Source organism: Gorilla gorilla, chromosome 2 (genome assembly GCF_029281585.2).
Source record: "Gorilla gorilla gorilla isolate KB3781 chromosome 2, NHGRI_mGorGor1-v2.1_pri, whole genome shotgun sequence".
In the NCBI taxonomy this organism is placed as follows: Eukaryota; Metazoa; Chordata; class Mammalia; order Primates; family Hominidae; genus Gorilla; species Gorilla gorilla.
In genome coordinates, this window is record NC_086017.1 from 63,995,439 (window position 1) to 64,015,763 (window position 20,325).

The 20,325-nt window shown below is 46.1% G+C and overlaps 1 protein-coding gene across 3 annotated transcripts in view; it reads left to right on the forward strand.

The window, feature by feature from the left end:
- Positions 1-506: 506 nt before the first annotated feature.
- Positions 507-20,325, forward strand: part of CACNA2D3 (calcium voltage-gated channel auxiliary subunit alpha2delta 3) — a 939,729-nt gene continuing 919,910 nt past the window's right edge. Inside the window, exons 1-2 of one of the 3 annotated variants that reach the window (XM_031009416.3) lie at positions 507-791; positions 1,472-1,553. In XM_031009416.3, the coding sequence (XP_030865276.1) occupies positions 670-791; positions 1,472-1,553 (204 nt within the window). In that variant the 5' untranslated portion in view covers positions 507-669. The remainder of the gene's footprint in view (positions 792-1,471; positions 1,554-20,325) is intronic. The other 2 variants (XM_031009417.3, XM_055383540.2) reach the window with 2 other exon arrangements.

Sequence of the window (20,325 nt, forward strand, 5' to 3'; positions counted from 1 at the left end):
CCTTTAGGTTCCGCGGCCCCCGACCCCGCCCGGCCCAGGAGCGGAGCGGGCATGCTACGCCCGCTCCTAGCAGCCGCCCGCAAAGTGCGGAGCGCCGCGCCCTGCCCTCGGCTTCCCTCCCGCGCCCCCAACCCCCACCCTGGCTAGGGTCGCCCGGCCCGGGGCCAGCCCGAGAGTCGCGCCCGCGGTGGCGGACTGCGGAGTTGTAAAGAACTCAGCGGCCGCAGTAGCCCGGGTGGGGCAGGGCGCGCTCCGCCGCGGCCAAGGACACTGGAGTTTCCGAGTCCCCGCCGGCGCGGCGCCTCCTGCCACGCCGCCCTCCCGCCGCGGCCCTCCCGCCGCGGCCCGCCGGACTCCCCGGGGCCGCCGAGGCGGGGCCGGGCGGCTGCTACTGCTAGAGGCGCGTCTCGCTGCCTCCTCCCCCGCCCGCCTCCCTCCCCACCTCTCCTCCCTCCCCACCTCTCCTCCCTCCCTCCTCCTCTCCGCCCTCCCCGCCCCCCCCCACCCGCTCCTTTTTCTGCTCCCCAAGTGAGCCGGGCGCGCGAGAGGCAGGCGGGGCGGCGCGGAGCGGAGCAGGCAGCCCCGCGCGCTCGCCCACCGCCCGCTCCGCGCAGCTCCCCGTGGCCGCTCTCGTCGCCGCCGCAGCGGGCGCGTCGGAGGGAGCCCAGCATGGCCGGGCCGGGCTCGCCGCGCCGCGCGTCCCGGGGGGCCTCGGCGCTTCTCGCCGCCGCGCTTCTCTACGCCGCGCTGGGGGACGTGGTGCGCTCGGAGCAGCAGATACCGCTCTCCGTGTAAGTGCCGGCTTCTGCGCCGCCCGGGGAGGGGACCTTGTCGCCTGCGACCCACTGTGCCCAAGTTTGGGCGCCTGCAGGTGCGGCTGGGCAGGACCCGCCGCGGGCGTCGGCCTCGCCGCTCGCACCTGCTTTTCGGGACCCGCGTCGGGCGGCGAGGCCGGGGTGGGATGCTCTGGCCCCTGCCCGCAGGTTGGCGAGTGAGATCTGGAGAGGCTCACCTCAAGTGACGGCACCAACTTTGGAGCCTGGTTACCGAATCCAACTTCCATGGGCCGCTGAATTTCCCCCCTCTTTGCTCTACTGCCGCCCCACTTCTTTTTTTGGGGGGGGGGGGATGGGTGGATTTCTTCTGACTGCTATTTGCCAGGTGATGCCCAGTTTGGGGGGTCGAGTCCTCGGGCAGTGGTTCGAATGAAACTCAGTGGTCTTTTTAGAGAGCCTGGGAGACTTTGCGCATTCTTAACTCCGCGACCCCCCTCGGGCCCCCTCCCGCGCTGCGCTTTGCAGTTTTGGTGCTGGCAGTTTCTACCAAGGCGCTTTTTCTATCTTTTCTTCTTTTAAAACATGTTACATCGCCCTGCTCCTTCGGCCATAGTCCCATATGTGCGTGTGCGTGTGCGTGCGTGTTGACTGTGACACGGGTGTTACATATCTTCCTGTGCCCCTTCTCCCTGTAGGGTGAAGCTCTGGGCCTCGGCTTTTGGTGGGGAGATAAAATCCATTGCTGCTAAGTACTCCGGTTCCCAGCTTCTGCAAAAGGTAAGGTTTCTGTGGTGGCAGGAAGCGATGATTTTTCCGGCACAGAAAATGGAGGCAGATTTAGTTTTCCAAACAAACGTGAGCCCCGAGCAGCATCAGTTATCGGAGGACTCTCTGATCCCCGGGTTTCTTGGCATTGTACTGTGCAGTGACTTCTTCCTACCAACCGGTTATTTTTAGATGACACTTGATTCTAAACACAAAGAAAAGCAGGATACTCACTCGCACTGTCCTGGCTGGGGCTCGGAAACTGAGTGTTTTTGCATGGCTCTCGTCTCCGTGTCGGTATTGCTGTTTCAGTGCCAGAGCAGATGCTCCTCGGGCCAAAAAATACTAACTTCATCCAAGGGGCAGACTCAGTGCCTATTTTGTGATGCCTTTCACCTTGCGTTGGAGGCGTGGGGTTCAGTGTATCAGAGAAAGACGCTGCACTATTGTTTGTCATCCCTGCAGTTGTACAATCCCATTATTCCCCAATCATCTAGACCCAGGGCTAGGATGCATTACATCATTACAGATAAGGAGAATGAATGTGGTTATCTTTCCACTCAGCTGCACTGCCGGGTAATAACCTATGAGAGTAGTCCACAAACTTAAGAAATGGATCTGCATCCATGTAATTCTGGAGAGTAATGAGAATGGAGAATTGATTATTAGGTTCTTATCAGAAGCTGCATCAATTTTAATTCAAATGGGCAGCATTTTAAGCATAAGCTTAAAATTACTTTGTGAGATAAATGGTCCTTCGTTCTCCCCTTCAGGAAATAAAGAAAAAAAAAATGGGTCTGGGAGGAGAGATTAGAGGGGTTCAAAGAATTTCAAGTTAGCAGATCAACAGGATTAATCAAAGTATTCTCTTGATAATAGAAAATAAAATTGGCCTTTAGGGAATAATTCTCTGAAAATGGGTACAAACAGCTTAAATTGTTAAGTTAACTTTTAAACATTTTAAAATATGATTTTTGGGCCAATGTACCATATGTGTTATGCATGCTGCCTGGTAACCAAGTACGTATTTTATTTATGGCATTCCCCTTCAGAGAGTAGCATTTTTGGGGACAGTATATGAAACAGTTTGCCACATGAAATCCAAATATCGTAATAAAGCGTTGATCCACCATGGAATGACAAAAGTTATTATGGTTTAAAAATCGCCAGTAGCCTTATTCATTGAAACCTTATTCATTGAAAGATTGCTTGCTCAACTCTGTTGTTTGGGAAGGTGTTCTTGAATTATAGGCAGTTGGTAAACAGTTGAGGCTACGAAATGCCCTTGTGGAAGATGAGAATTTACATACCTGTGGCCCACCTCGGCACTTAAAGGAATTGCATAGGAATTGCCTCTTTCCCTAGTATTCTTTTAATCTGGACCAATCTGTCTCCTGCTTTGGCATTTTGCCCACTTGTCAGATGTTTGATGTGATGAATTCTGGACTGTTGCATTGCCTGTATATTTTTCTTATGCTTTTAAAGAAGATAACATTTTGTATAACTTTAAAGAAGTATTTCTCATCTGCACGTTGTAGTTGTAGCAACTCTAAAAGAATCCCTTCAGAGCCTGTTAATATTTTTTGGTTGTGCTTTTATATCTTTTATCTCACATTTTCTAGGAACACATAAAATATGTTTTTTTCTTTCTCTTTTAAGTTACACACACACACACACACACACACACACACACTGCACAAAACTCCGTCAACCCTATTATTTGCTACTCTATAACAGCAAATTGGAAAAAGCTGAAATGCTTCTCTTACCTTCTCATCAGCATCCTTTCTGATATTGAATTCACTAGCCTTGCTTTGCTTTTGTCATGTTTGCAGCTTGACAATTGTGTAATTATTTCCAGCTGTTTATGGCTTTGTTATCATTTCTTGCTGCTGCCTGGCATTTTGTAATCTGATGCGAGGGAAAGGTGAGGTGTTGCTTGGCATTGCGTTCCAGGGTGGGTGTCCACCCTAGTCCTTGGTTTGGAATCGTCTGCTCTGGGGGTCCTGAAATACTCACGGCTTTGGGTTACTTGGCAGGGACTTTCATAAGTGGTGGGGGAGCATGTTAGACAACTTGGGGAGCATTTTTCAGCTATCTTTTGGCTGTTTTGGTCCACTATCCCCGCAAATGCTTTTGTATTTTTAAAATTAGCAAAGAACATTGGTTTAGAGAGTTCAGAGTATGAATGGGAGTAGATCTGAGTGCTCAGAGTGTAGGAGACATAACATCATTTGGAAAAACAAGGGGATAATTGCTTCTCTTTTGCTAATTTTCAAGTTTCTGTCCATTTGCATGAGGAATTACTCCTCTAAGTCAGAACTCTGTGCACCCTGCCATCATATCACTGTGTCCTTAATAATTAAGATGCTTTCAAAATGAGTTAGAAAATTTGGCTGGAAAATGCATTAACACTGTATTAAGGGGACTCAAAGATGACAATACTATGTTGTATAATAGAGTGTAATTGCTCTTTTTAAGGCATGGATTTTTAAACTTGATTTTCGGTTAAGTAAGGTGTGCTGTATACCACCATATAATTTTGTGTATTTTATGTAGTTTCACTAATTGACACTTCATGTTGTGAATCAATGTAGTGTGTTCATTTTTAGAATGGAAGTTTAGTCATTTTTGCACTAAAACACACACTTTACAAAGTAGTTATTATGAATATAAGTTAAATAATAATTGGCCATGCATCTATTTTAAGGTGTTTAGTGACTGGGAAAACTGCCATTTTGGTAACATTTTTTATTAGGTGATATAATTTGAGGTAGCAGTATTGTTACTGACTTCATCAATGTAAACACAAACATTTAGCAATGTACCTTGTTATGGCTTCAGAAATAAGAGTATTTTATCAGTTGTTTCTATGTTTAATACCATGGGTTTTGCCGCTTTAGCCTGTTATAATATATTAGGTATTCAATGCCAGATAGCCCCTATATTTTTTTCTTCTGTCTTTACTGAGCACAGGAATAGCAACCTGTTAGGTCCTTAGAAATAGGATAGTTTTGATTTTATAAAACGCAGTAAGCCATCTTTTGGGAAATTTGTCTGTTTTCAGTACAGAATGGAAGATTGTGGGACTTGTCTGTGGGCGCTGGAGTTCATCTTGAGGGGTTTTAGATGCTGTGAGAGAATAGCAGGCCCATGGAGGGATGGTGCTGGTGTGCTGCTGTATGCCTGTGTGCTGCCTTGCTAAGCTGGCAGATACTGCAGGGGTTTCCGTTCACTTCAACTTTTAATTAAGTTTCTGATTTGATATATCCATGCCAGTCAGTATTCAGCTGCCTCTATCTTGCTTCATTTTCCCCAAAGAATGGACTTTGTTTGGTTCTTTTGGGGAGGCATAGTTTCATTACCGCTGTATTTTGGGATTCAGTGAGAAGCATTCTAGTAGGTCCGGGAACCTAGGCTGTTAAACTCAGTCTCCACACCTCTAACAATCACAATCAAAGGCATTAAACTGGCTGATTCTCATTTCATCCTCCTCAGGGAGAATTGGATAGGAGCTGGGTTTTTCATTCTATTTAGACCTGCATTCAGGGAACCAATGTTCACAGGAATGAAGGGTTCCAGTTACATTTTCCAGAATCATGATGATAAATACACAACAGAAATACAGGTAATGTGTGTCTCTGCCAGTAACGCTGGAAAAGAATTGACATTTACCTTGGACGCCTCATGGAGCACTTACCAAACACGCACATCTTGGAATGCACAATCCGTTTTTTACATTATCAACTATTTATTGAGAGGGCAGCTTTAATATATAAAGTTGATATCTCTTTCCACAGGACAGAGTCAGCAAAGTAAAAGATTGGTGCTTTAAGCCATTTTTATAATTATGACTTTTCATCAATGTGAAAATCGATGGACGTTTAAATAATTGAATAGGTGTATTCACTTATCAGGAATTAGGTAGCAGTGCCTTGCTGCTCGTGGGAAGCCCAGCACTCTTCAGATTGCTCTTGTGGGGGAGGCGCTGTTTTGCTAACATTTTGTGTTGAATAAACACAGTTATTTGCCATCCTGAATGATAAATGCGTTCGACCTATGCTGCGGATGCTTTAATTCATAGCATTACTTTAAATACTGGACTTTTCCTTAGCAGGTTATTTTTAAAAGCTTGAAATCTCTGAAGTGACAGTTTTTAATCGTTCAGGGCAGTTTATTGGTCTCATTAACACAATCACCCAGACAGTAGCAGAGCAGGGCAAACCAATGAGCATTCAGTTTGTCCTCTTATGCATATAGCTCATTGCACTTGTAGAGTTACTCATGGCCACTTGCTAACTTTCGGTCTGAGCCTTTTTTGCTCATTTTTTTTTTCTTTTCCTTTCCTTGTTTTTTTCCTCCTTAAAATTTCTTTTCTGCCAGATACATTTCTACTTTGCCTTTTCTCCCATTAGGAACTGCTGCGGCCTGTGTTGCTCAGGAGACCAACAGATGCTACTCAAAATTAAGGGAAAATGAAAATATAGGCATGGTTTTCTGGTTGGAGGCAAACTTCAAATTTTTAATTCCCATGTGGTTATAATTTTGATTGATTAGCATGGTGATCTCATGCTGATTTTAATTAATTAATTCTAACACTAGTGCAATTTTTAGGCAAACACATGAATACCAAACCACCTGATAATTCTGAAATCCATTGGGCCTGAGCTGACACAGTTATTATTTCCAGTTTTTGATGAAGACATAGCCATATGTCAGCATGAGCAAAAGTAAAAGAAATGTGAAACCATCACCCCCGGCACCTGTGGCCCTTCCAGGTGTTTCATTTCCCTAAAGTTTGAAGCACATATTCTTGGAGGTGCAGGTTTGGGATTCTAGCCTTCATCAGCCTTGGATTTATCTCCACTTGGTGTTTAGGGTTCCCACTTACATTGATCAATCCATGGTTTGGTGTGTTGGGCCTACCTAAAGAAGTGTACATTTTCACGAAGGAGCCTGTATTTCAGGCCTGTCATGAATCCTGATTTACCATCATAGATGCTATGATGCCAACAAATGGGCTTCTTCTTCACCCCAGCACATCTCCTCTGTCAGACGTGAGCAGCAGCTACTTCAGGGGTCCCTCTATCTTTTGTAGTCACAGTGCTTGTTGGCACAGTCTTTGGGTTGAGACCACAGCATCTACACAGGCGATATTAGCAGATTGTGTGTTCCCTGGGACACTGTGATTTGACTTAGAGGTTTGCTGTGGCCAAAACTGAGAAAAAAATAAAATAGATGTTATAAAATGCCAGCCTATGAATTAGCATATGAGATTTTTTTCCCCTTTAAATGTGATTTTTATACAAGAGACATAACGGCCTAGGTTTCATCTCGAGTGACTGCAGTGAAGCTTTTGTGTATCATTCAGTGAAAGGAAAAGTTCCTACTGTCAGGCTTCTGGTAAAACTGACAGAATCCTTATCAGCCCTCTTTGGTCCATTAAACAAAATTTTGCTTCTCCTTTACAGGAAGAAAATGATATGAGGAAGAGGAGGATGCTTGATTTTTTGTGATTTTCCTAAGTATTTAGTGACCAACAGACTCTGTCTGAAGTGGTTGTTCTATAATGTAAAACCAGACTCTAAGGCCCCTCGACAGCCCAGTACTTTGGCCTGTACTTACAGCTCACCCTTGGCAGATTAGGTATTTGTATAGCTGATGTGTTTTAGGGGATTTCTGTATGCATAGCTAGCACGTCTACTTTTCAGAAGGGAATTATTTTTTATAAATACATACTTGAAAATAGTCCAGTTCATTTCTAATAAATGGTAAACATTTCAACTTCCATTTGCTTTGAACAACACTCATTGGGTGCTCATTCCAAGGCTGTTTAAGGCATTAAATTTATAACGTGTATTAAATTTATATGTTGCATAGCTTCCCAGTTACCCCAAATCAACATTATGAAAATAAACAACTCAGAAACCAAACTATTGGTGCACATTTCAAGGCCATATTGGAAAGGAAAGCATTATCTTTTCACAAGAAATGGATGGCTGTTCCTTCACTTTGTGCACTTCAGAGTATTTATCTTGGCACCTGTTAATGGAAAACAGTACCCTCCCAAGGTTAAAAGGACTGTTATGCATGTAAATGATCTGGACAGGCAAGGTGGGTAAGGCTATAAATGCTGTGGGTTCACAAAACAGACCTCGAGTTTTCCATTTTAGGTGAAACAACTGCCAGTTGATATTTGGGGCCTGCACATGCCATTACCGTAATACTTATTAAGTGTGTGTATGTGCGCGTGCCCGTGCCAATAAAAATGGATGCTGCTCATCACAGAACGTGCCAGATAATGCTTGCTGATGGGGAAGACTGTTCTTGTCCTCTTGGGTGTTAGAGAGGCTGACTTGAGAGAATGAACCAGGGCAGTAGGACAGAACTGAGTCACGCCAGTCCAACAGGCATGGATTTGTTCAGCGTCTGGAATTTTGTAGGCAGTTGGAATCTGAGGACTTGCTGAGATCAGAACTGGCTATGTAACTTGTGGTCCTCAGTGCAAAATGCAGAATCTCTTGTTAAAAAATTATTAAGAATTCCAGGATGTGGCAGCAGAGCCTCAGACCAACTGCGGGGCCCTGGCTAAGCCTCCTGTGGGACAGGCTGTCCTCGTTTTGGCTTTCTCTCTTTCCTGCTGGATAGCTTACCCTCTCAGCTCCATTCAGTCTAGGAGGCTTCCTTTGCCCACCTTTGTTCCATCTCCAATGAAATCATTTTCTTATTTTATGAGTAACAGGTCGAGAGCTTGGAGCATTTTCAAAGATTCACATCTTTGGAGATGCTGTGTTGTTAAAGGAAGAGTCATTGGCCTTAAGCAGTGGCATCTCTCTTTTTATCTTTTCTGTGTGCATTTCCACTGTGGCCCTGGGCAAATTGCTTAATCTAATAGTAAAAACAGGTAACACTCAACGCTGTAGTTTCTGCATTCCAGGTACTGTGATAAGCCCTTTACTTATGACATCCCATTAAATTCTCCCAGCAACCTAATGAGGTAGGGACTACCATTCACCCCATTTTACAGATTGCGAAGCCGAGGCTTGCAGAACTGAAGCAGCCTCCCCAAGGTGACTGAGCAGGGTCTACACATCTGGCCACAGTGCTATATTTTCTTGTCTTTGCGTGATCCTTTTTGACCTCAGTTCCTATTTGAAAAGAATGTGCATAATACCTGTATTTTCGATCTCACAGGTGTTTGGGAGGATTAAATGAGAAACATCTGGGATATTAATTCAGAAACAATTAAAGCCTGGGTTAACAGCTGAGAGGGCATAGCCTTGGAGTCAGATGGGCTTGGATTTGAGTCCCAGATCTGACATTTCCTCTTCAGCGTTGCCTTGTAGTTTAACATTTCTGAACCTATACCCTTAAATGAGAAAGGAGACCAGCACCTTCTATCTTATAGGCTGTGATGAAGGTTAAATGAAATAAAATATGCAAAGCACTTAGCACTGTGCCTGGCACATTGGCTCCTGCCAGTGAGTTGTTGTTGTCATTCCTAGTTGGAATATACAAATACAAGCTCTTCAGGTAATCTTCATTTCGCTTCTGTGGGGCCTGGCTGCATACATACATGTGTACTTGGTGAATGAGCAAGTGCATGAATGGGTGAGTGCCAGGCATTGGCATGTAGGCAGGTGATCCCCAGCTGACCCCTGATGAGAGCACTTCAGAGCAGGAGGAAGGCTGCAGTGGCGGTGGCCTCTGTCAAGATATGCACCCTTCCCCTAGAGATCAGCTCCCTTCTCCCTGAGCATGGGGGGAGATGCCCAGAGAAGCCCATCACCCAAGGAATTGGGGTTGCCACATCTGCCCCACAGCCCAGAGTGAGGTCCTTATGCCACAGGAGATCCCAGCATACCCAGCCATTTCCCTTGCTGTGGGAGCTTGTTCAGAAGCCAGCTGCAGATAACCTCTAATCCCGATGCCCCCTTGGGCAGCATTTCAGTTGTTTAGGACGATGTGTGGCACCTGGGAAGCCTTGGTTCTCAGGCCATCCTCTCACTTATACTGTCCCACTTCGTTATTCATGAACAAGAGAGACTTGGAATTTTTGTCACTTTGATCCCATAATTAGTTCATAAAATTAAGGCAGTGTATGTTACGCACATTTAGTGTGGCAGGGGCACAATGACAAATGCATTTATTATGTCCCTAGGGAGGTGGATTTTTTTTTTTTTTGCTTTCTTTCCAAAATCCTCCTAATCTTGTCCTTTGCAAAGCAGAAGTGGGCAGCTGTAAGACTAAAATTTGCTGTTGCTGTAACATTGTGCTATAATTTGCGAAGCAAGGTGAAAGTTGGAAATATAGGGCAGGTGTTTGACTCTTTGTACATGTGCCATCCATAACGCCTTTTCCATTGTATTGTTTGAGGCAGAGGTGGAACAATATTGTAAAAAGAACAATAGATGTGGGAGACAGTAAATTCACTGGATTCAGGTAATCTACAGTCGCGAGTCATAACATCCAGCTTTACGCTCAGCCTCCTACTGGTTTTCATTATTAGTGAAATGTCTATTAGTGCAATATGAGTGCATCATGTACAAACAGCTCAATGGGCATAGGCTTTTGCCCCACTGGCATAATAATAGTCATTTGACTTCTGGAATGGTAATGCTACGTTTGGATATTCTTTCCTCTTGACTTTGGCCTAGGTCCCTGTTGGAATGCTATTGTCATTTGCTTTTATAATACGAAATTCGCACACCAACTCAGACAACACACTTCAGACAAATCATTATCTGGCAACCAATAAAGGGTGTTTGTGTGCGGGTGTATGTGTTTTATATACATGGGTTGTTTCCCTTTGTTAGTAAATACTGGTAACTAATTTAAAATTCCAGAGTGTGTGGCCAAGTTTGAGTATTTCAGAACATCAGGAGCCACCTGGTCGCCCTGAAGTAAGATGTAATCCTCTCAGGAGAGGGCTCACAGCTCACTAATCTTTTGAAAAAGCCAACAGTACACATTTCCTGGAATGGGAATTTCAGAATTATAGAGCCATAGCTGGATTTTCTACTTGAACAGCGAGGTTTTCAGTTTTTTTGCTTGAAACAAATGCTTTATGACTGATAAGAAAAAAATATGTATACTTAGAAATCAGAGGATTGACTTTTAAAAATCTACTTTTAAGAGAGGTGGCTGGTCTTGGGAAGGCAGAACTGTGTAGAGTTGAGAGTCTGAATCTGAGTGACGACAATCTGGGTTTGAATCGAGATGCTACTGCTGACTGGTCATATGACCCTGACAAGTCGGCTGCTGAGCCTCAGCGTTTGCACCTCTCAAATGGGCACAATGGTACTAACTTCTAGGGTGAGTTGAGAGGCCCAAATGAGAAGATGCATGCAGGATGCTTGGCAATAAGTGACTCATGGGAAGTGTATAGAAAAGGTAGACTGTTGTCATTGTTATTATTATTCTCAAGGAGTTGCTTCTACATAGCAGCAAGTGTTGGTTGCTAAAGACAGTAGTTTGTCCACTTGAGGGGTTGTTAATGCCAAGCCATCTGGAGGCCTTGTTTTGAGACCTCCATCAAAGTTGCCTACAACTCAGCTCTACAAGGGGTTTTCGGCAGTAATAATAATAATGATGCAGGTGTTTTTTGTATTTTATGATGTGTGCTTTATTTATGATATATCATTTAATTTCTCATAGCAACCCCTGAGGTCAGATCTATTATCATCTGCATCAGTTTTAGAGATGCAGAAACGTCTTTAACATCTGAGACAGAGGATGTAACTTTGCCCAAGGCTACATGGCTCCACGTGGTAAAGGCAGACTCTGAGTCCGCATCATGTGAATCCCAGTTCAGGTGCCTGGGCTGTTGTCGGGTCAGAGGAAAGGTATTTGGGGGATTTCTAGGACCAACCATTTATCCTTTGCATTGGTGTTAGTGTGGTATTGGCTCATCAGAGCGTTTGGTGGAAACTTCTCCCCACCCTTAAAATTGTCCCCGGTGGAATTCTTAGTCTTGTTGCTTGGGCATTGTCATTTGCTTTCATAATGCAGAACATAAAGGGGTAAGAGCTGGAATAAGAGGAGGGCTGGTGAGCCCTCTAGCTTTCTATACTTCTCCCTTTTTGTCATAATAAACTGATGCTGCTTATCTTTTAGTTGCCCTTGAGGGTCAGCCCTCCCCTCATGTGGTCTGACTCCTAAGATGCGTTTCTGAGAATCTAATTGAATTTGGCTAAGTTGTCCTTTGTGTATTCCCCATTATGGTAATGGATGATGGTGTAGGAAAGCCAGTGTGGGCTCTTAAACTCTGGGACCAGGTGGATCTGGCTTTGAGATCTGGCTGGATTCTTAGCGTTCAGGGCCTCAAGTTCCTTACCTGTAAAATGGGGAGGATTAAGTACGGAGGCATGTGACGGTCTTAGCACAGAACTGTACACCCAGGAAGTGCCGAGTAAATTTTAGCTTCTCTGTTTTTGTTATTCCTATTCTTTGTCTGTCTTTCCTAGATATTTATTGGTGCTTATTTTTTTTCCTTTTGATAAAGCCACAGTTCTGTTTTTCTGTACAATCGACAGCTAGCTTGAAAGCCACAGCCCTGGACTCACTAGGATCGATTGTATTTTGCTTGGAATGAGTCTTGTTGCAAGGCCTTCTGTGCCTCTGGCAGGTCTGGGGTTCTGGGTTGTGTGAAATCCTGTGAACCCCTTATCTCCTTTGGTGGTGAGCGGGGAGGGGTGAGCAGAAGGCTGGTAAACTAGACCTTAAATTTCTCCAGGGCGTGCTTGCTCTTTCTGACCTGGAGAGGTTCCGCCTGCGGCACTTAGCACAGAGCGATCTATGGGGTGGGCTTCAGGGATTGTTTGTATGTGGCCAGCACGAAGGTACAGATAAACAAAGGGAGGAATAGCTGCCCAGCCTTTTCCCTGTCCTTGCATGCTAGTGATGGAAATAAGAGCACCGTAGAGCACAGGCAGATCACCAGGTCCTTCACAGCCCTTTCCCCATTTACTCTCCAACGCCAGGGTTTTATGAATCCCAACATTGGGCATGGATGCTGCAAAAAGTGGGGGCTGCCTTCCAGCTACAATGGTCCAGCCCCAAAGCCCTGCAGGCAGGTCCCTTGCCCACAACCCTTGCAGTGCCAGCAGGGACTGCCAGACAGCAGAACAAGCTGGTCCTCAGTTCTCCTAGCTGGCCTTCCCCCTCCTTGCCTCTGGGAGCATCCCTGCCCATCTGGGTCAGCACGCTAGAGGCATGGTAGAGTCTCCCCCAGAAGCATCCAGTTGGGCTGAGGGGTCCAGGCGCCTCTGCAGTACCAAGCTGAGCAGCTGCTGTGGGAGCACCGCAGTGCCGGGCGGGTGCACGAGGAGCACCAAGCGAGACTGATGGGGCCGTTGCAGCCGCCACCATCAACCTGGGGGAGGCAACTCAGCAAAGGCAATTAGGAAGCTGCTGCAGCTAATTCCATAAAGCGCTTGAGTGCCACATTATCACTGATATTAGGGAGAAATGTGAACTTTAATTTCTGTTCCCTTCGCCTTCACATGGGGTTGAGGCCCTGCCAGCATCAAGATGTGTGCGTGGTGTTTGCTATGATCTCACCTTCTCGGGGAGCTGCTTCTTTAATTTGTTTATTTGTTGTTTATATCACCGGGGCTGAATTTCTGAGTCTGTGCTTTGGAGGCTACTGGGAGCTGCATAATCTTACCTCTGCAACATACCTGCAGCATCCACAGAACGTTCCTTGGGTGATCTCACTGCTGCACCCTGCATGGGGCCTGTCAGGCATCTTCACGCAGGAGGAAATCTTTAAGAGTGGCCATCAAGTGAGTTTGGGTTGTTTTTATTTGCATTTGCATCCTGCAGGCACAATGGTCTGCTCTCTTCCCCAGGCCCAGCCTGCACCAACGCACCCCCGGACGTGAGGGGAGATAGCTGCTGGGAAGTGGGAGTTATATGGATTTAATGGGGGGCAGTTTTGCCAAAAGACATTTCACTCCAGCCTCTGCTTCCTTCAGATATCAGGACTGAGTATTGTGTTGTGAGGCTTTTGGAGGAGTCTTGCCTCCAGCGCCTCCCTGGGATGTGACTCCTCCTTGGAGCTATGCCTTCTGCTATGCAGAGCACTGTGTGCCCTGAGTGAGCAGGATCTGATGCCCACCTTGCACATTCCTCCTGAGCCTGACCTACTCATTTAGGAGATGAGAGGACTTTGGAGAGGGGACAGGTCTTGGGAAACAGTCCCTCCACCTGTGAGTGTGTGTGGGGGCTCAGTGGCCTGCCCCAGGTCTCACAGTGAATCAGAAATGGGCCAGGTCCTGAATGCTGGAGTCCTGACTACCAGGCTTGGGCCTGGGCCAGTGTATTGAGGCCACAGATGGAAGAAGGGTTCCACGTCCCACCGTGGGCTTCTTGGACGACAGGGGGAGGCAGCCCTGAGCCCCATGCCTTGTCTGCTCCCTGTCCCATGCCTTTCAAAGCTACCCAGCTGATCTCCACTGGAAATCTGTTCTAGTTTATGTGGAAGGGTGTGTTTGTGAACTCTCCTCAGATTCAATTGCATTTGAGCCTGAATTTCACCTAGAGAAAATGTTCCTCCAGTGCATCTATTTTTAACAGCCAAAATATTTGGTCCCAGTGTGTCATCAGGGAACATTCCCCTTATTAACATTATCTGTATAAGTGAAGCTGATAGGAGACAGAACAATTAGTCAAGCGTTTACTCAACACTAATAAACTCTCTGGAAACCTGAAGCCTCCAGCCTTCTCCTTTTCCTCAGTTGAGGTTCAGATGATCAAATGCTTTCTTTTGGGTAGAATATCATGGTTTAGGGGAATCTTTAGCAATCTTAACAGATTCCCAAGCATACATTTGCCTTTGTATAAATGCTGGACATCCTTTTCTTTCTTCCTTCTCTCACTTCTTCCTGCTTCAACAAACATCCATTGAATACTCAATGAGGTGTGCAGAGCTATGTTGGGCACCCAAATCCCTTTGCTGCTGCATCCACCTTTCCCATCCTCACCCTGAGTGCTTCAGTGACAGCACACTGCTTGAGTTCCCTGCACACATCCGGCTATGTCACGCCTCTGTGCCCATGCCCGTGCCATTGCCCTGTTTACACTGCCAACCCTGCTGTCCTTGTCTGGCTTCTGAGCCTCAATTCTACAGGATGTCAGGCTTTAGCCTGCAGAAATGTTACCTGGGGAGCTTGTTAAGATGCATTATTTCAGGAGCCTACTCCAAGAGACCCTGGCCCAGTAAGCTTGGCCCCGAGCCCCAGAATCTGCATGTGAACAGACATCTCAGGTGACTCTCATTTGGTGGTCCATGGACCACGCTTTGAGAGACGCTGTTTACATGTTGTCTCTGGGAAGGCTTCTGGCTTTCCCTAAAGAGACTCAGTCATTCCCTCCCTTCCATTCTGGCCTATGCACATCTTGATTGCTGCCCTGTGCACCTCTTCTCTCCAGGCCTGTGCACATCTTCCCTCTGTGATTTTTTACAAATCCGTGTGCGTGGAGGCTGTGTTGTCCTGGGCCAGAGGCTGGAGCTGCTCTTCCCCTGAGCCAGGTCTGAAGCATGGGCTGGCACAGGGTATAGCCTTCGTCAATGTGGGTGGCATGAATGGAGATTTTCCCTGCCATAGAAATGAGGGCTTTGGAGCAAGTCAGACATTTTATCTTTTAAGTCCAAAGGTACCCACATACACGTCTGCTTGTTGAAGCAGTTTATTTAGAAATCACTGAGCACAGTTGAGTGGCCATTCTCCAATTTGTGAGATGGAGGGAAATTTGTTGACCTGTCACCAATGGCTTTTCTTCTTACCAAATAGGTTACCGGGACCTGTGGTTACTAGCCCTTTAACAGAAAATTGTTTAGTGAACATCAGTTTGAAAGACGCCATCTGCTTCCTATAAAAGCCTGCTCCTAATCTCCCTGGTGCAAGAATTGCTCCCTCAGGGGCCTTTTGGGCACAAAACTGTGTTTTTTTCTAAGTCAGTGCCTTTCAAACTTCTTAAACCGTGGCTTACAGTAAAGAATACATGTTACATTGCAACCCGTTACAACCTCACATGTGAAACATGTTTCATGAAACATCACTTAGTCTTATTCTTTGCAGTGCAGACTGGTATTTTGTACTTTATTCTATTATAGACTATTCAACGCAAGTTGACTAGACGGGACTCTGTTGTACTCTATTCTACACTATTCTACTCGACTCTGTTTTCTATTCTGTTCATTTTAGAAGGCGGACTCTGACCTATAAATTGATTTCACAATATAATAAATGTGTTTTAAAAACCTGTGCTCTAAATGTTACTGGGGTAAATTATAAGTTAGTTCAGTTTTATTCTGGGAGGTGCAACATTGATCTTTGAGACCCGAGCTGTGTTTTCCCCAGTAATAACGATCAGTGGTGATAGCTAATGCTTATCAGCCAGTCACAGTGCTATGCTGTCTATATAAATTTCATTTCACCACTGCAACGATCCCATGGGACAAGTGCTCTGATGGCATCATTTTCCAGAGGAAGACATGAGTTCATGGAGGTGATGTGACTTGCCCAGGGCAACACAGCTAATAAGTGGTGGCCTCGATTTGTGAATCCAGCGCTGTCTGAACATGAAGCCTGGACTCTCAACTGCATTTGCATTTGCCTCTTCCTTTGCCAGCAGCCACTTTAGTTGGTTCCAAGTGTTAGCACTGGGCTATGCAATGTGGAAGGCCAGAGAGAGGAAATTTGGAGATGGCATGCTGGGGAGCAGTGGGGAGGAAATGTGAGAGAAAGCGGGGAGAGTGGAAGAGGGCAGTCTGTGAAGCTTGGGGTGAGTGGTGGTCCTCGGAGCATCTGGTATTTTGCCTAGCACCTAGAGAACCTGCAGTGTTTTTGCATCTCTGGTTATAGTGCCTGCCTCCTCCTCAAAGCACCCACTGCATCCGGTGTTTGTTATTGTACTTGCTGGACAAATACTTGTTTTCACATCTCCTTCTCTGACCAGGGGTCATTGTTTTGAGGCCAGAAATGATGGCTTGTACTTCTTGGGATGCCAGGACCTGGCCCAAGGAGATGTCACCAGGGTTTGGTGACTGATTGAGTGTATGAGGACATCCTTTAAGTTAATCCTCATAACTAGCCCATGAGTCATATTCCATCCTCATTCTGCATTTGGGGAAGTAGAGCCCAAGATCACGAAGCTAGTGATGGAAGAGCCAGGTGAAGGACCACCATCCCAGATGAAAAGGCGACTATTATATTTGCATGTGTTTGTTTTTTGTTTTCTGAAGATTAATTTTGTCTTGTTCCACCTCCTCCTCAGGATTTCTCCTCTTACCATCTGGATCTGGTTTTCTGTATTTGGATCCCTTTTCTTTTTGTTGTTTGGGCAGGATGTGGCTGGACCAGAGAGACACTGGGCTGGAGGGGGCAGGAGTCTGGCCTGGGGTCTGGACGTCCAGGTTCTAGTTCTGGCCTGACATTGCTGAGCTTGGGGATCTGGGGCAGCTCGCTGCTTCTCCCTGGGCTTGCCTGCAGTAGAGCTCAAAGGTCAGCACAGTTCCAGAGGACAGCACAGTTCCAGAGGACAGCAGATCCAACCTCATTTCCTGGTGCGTTCCACCATGAGATGGGTGGCACTTGGTTCTGGGCTTTCTTCTTTTTACTTAGTCCCAGTGTGCCCCCATCCCACCCACACCTGTTGCCCTGCAGCTGTCTGCATCAGGTGTCTCTGTGAGTGGAGGGCGGCATGCACGGGCTGCTGTCCCCACCTCGGAGTGCTGTCCAGCAGGCGCAGCAGACTCACGCCTGCCCACGCTCTGCAGACAAGGCAGACTTAGCTGAATGGCCAAGAGAAGACTAAAGTCGCATTCATGTCAGAGCAGGCAGAAATGACATAGCATTTTGGCAAATTCTTCTCTGCATTTTTGCTGACATTATCTCCCAGGAGCCCTTGTACGGCAGCCTCATTCTTAGAGTTGTGTATGGGAATGGAGTCTTCCTTGAATGTAAAAGGCAAAAATAAAAGGGACTAAAATATTTGACATATGATGAAGTTCTGTGATATTTTAGACAGTGAGTAAATTGGTATTTATATAACCTGGTATATTCATTTCCCTGATCCACCCTCCCTTGAATGTTGACTTAATAACATGCCTGACTAAATGACGTTAATTGCTTTAAACTGCCAAATAAAAAAAAAGCCAGCATTCATTCAACAAGTGTGGTGTGTTCACAGCCCAGGCTGGAGGCAGGGAGGAGAGCTGAGTTCTCTCTGGGGATGGAAGGCTGAGATGTAACCTGAGAGGCTTAGGGGAAATGCACATCTCAGGAACACTGGCTGCTTGGGCCAGACATAAGCAATGGAGCTGAGGGGTGAGGTTCCTGAAACTGGAAGCTGGCCGTGGGTTCGAATCCTGGCTCCACCAGTGGCTTAAAGCAGTTTCTCAGCTTCTCTACTTCCCATTTTCCTCTTCCTTAAATGATCCCTATTTCATTGGACTGTCATGAGGATTAAATTGGATCATGAATTTAAACTTTATCTCAGTGTCTGGCAGTCGTAGGAATTCAATGAATGGGCAGCAACCATTATTTTAATTCTTGGCATCAACGGTGAGACATCTCCTTGGGCCAGGTCCTGGCATGCCATCATTCCTGGCCTCAAAAAGATGATCCCTGGTCAGAGAAGGAGATGTGAAAACAAATATTTGTCCAGCAGGCACAAAAACAAATACCGGATGCAGTGGGTGCTCTAAGGAGGAGGCAGCCACTATAACAGAGGTGCAAAAACACTGTAGGTTCTCCAGTGCTCAGCAAAATACCAGGTGTTCTGAAGACCACTGCTCTCCCTGGGCTTCACACCCTGCCCTCTTCCACTCGCCCCACTTTCTCTCACATTTCCTCTCCATTGCTGCCAGGCATGCAACTCCCAAATTTCCTCTATCTGGGCCTTTCACGTTGCATAGCCCAGTGCTAACACTTGGGACCAACTAAGGTGACTGCTAGCAGAGGAAGAGTCAAATGCAAATGCAGTTGGGAGTCCAGGCTTCGTGTTCAGACAGCCCTGGGTTCACAGATCAGTGCCACCACTTACTAGCTGTGTGGCCTTAGGCAAGTCACGTCACCTCTCTTGAGTTGCACACCCACCCTCTGATGTCAGTGGTAGTGCCTCATCCAGAGAATGTTGGTTCCCTAGAGCAAGACCTTTGTTTGGTTGGTCCTGGGCTCTCAGTTGCTACTGCCTTCGGATTTTTGGCTCCTGTAATAGTCTCTGTCAGAAAATATCTATGGAATGAATGAATGAGTGAGTGTGGAGAATGAATGAACACTTTACCAGCTGAGAAAACTGGGGCTTAGAGAGGTCAGTGAGATCAAAAGAGACAAAACAGAGGTCTGCCTGGTCCTCAGCCATGACTATAAGCTAGTGGGGGCTCGTTGGCGCCTCTCTGTGGTGTTATCTAAATTTTCAAGAGAAACACTGTCTGATCTGTAGGTGAAACCTGTGTGTGTGTGTGTGTGTGTGTGTGTGTGTGCGTGCGCGCGCATGCGCGCGTGTGTGCATGCATGCCTGAGATGTGTCATATTAGATGTAGACTCATGGTTGTTTAGATGATCAATTCTCATTCTTGGGTGCAATGGCATACTGGTAACCCTTCTCTATTTTGGGGAAAAAATTCCCTAAAAGCTCTTATGTGCTGAATTAACCACAGAGTCCCCCTAGGAAGTCAAAACAGCCCATACCCAAGGCTCCATTCAAAGTGCTTTTTCTGGGACTTAGTAAGGGAAAGTGTTTCACATTGAGCTCCCTGTGTATGTATCATCTTTGCCTTGTTTATTGCAATAGTGACTTAAGCCTCCCAACCAACCTGTCCAAAACCTTCATTTTCCCAAGGCAATGGTCTATGAAACTTTACTGCTCATCTGCTTTCTCAGGTCCTGTTTTGTGGGCAAGAATGCTGGGTTAAGAGAGGAAGAGAAGGAGAGGCAGAGGGGCTGAAGTGTGAAGAAGAGCACTTTGTGTTCTTTTTTAAAAAGTCCTTGAACTCAGCCCTTGAATAGTGCAGTATAAATTTGAGAGATGATGGCTATTAATACTTTGCTTCTTGTGTAGCAGCTTTTAATCCAGGATGTCAAAATACATCAATAACACATTCTTTTTCCATTTCTCCACTTCATTTGTAGGGAGGAACTGGAGAGCATCTCCAGAGAAAATGTTACTGCCTTGGTCCCCAGCAGAAGCACAAGAAAACAACCTGAATTTGATAATTTTATCCATTCATTCATTCATTCGTTTATTCAACAAACATTTTTGCATCTTGCTACTCTGTCCAGGTATCATGCCGGCTCTTGGATTAGAAGAACAAGCAAAATAAGATTGCACCCTCGTGGAGATTACAATCTAATGTGAGAATCAGGCATATCTCAAATAATTAGACTAATGCATGCAAGTCTCCTTGCAGTTCCATGAAGGAATGCTGATAGTTCATGACCTGAAGACCTGCTCTGGTCTGGGTTCAGAGGAGGCTTGCCAAGGCATGATTCTTTACTGAGACCAGAGGGATGAGGAATTACTGTGACAGAAAGGTGGAAGAGGGGTTCCCGGACGCTTTGTGCTCCTGTGACCCTTTCCTGTCCTGGTCCAGCGTCACCCTCACTGCTCCTCCTTGTGTGAGTTCAGGGACTTATCCTGTACTTTCTTCTTGGCCCTTCGTTCTCTTGTTTCTACTGCCCCAAACTCCCTCCCTTGCCACTATAGCAGCTTGTTAAATTCTCAGTCTTCCTGGCCTGATTCTTTAGTTCAGCGAAGAGCCTTTCAGTTCCTGCTA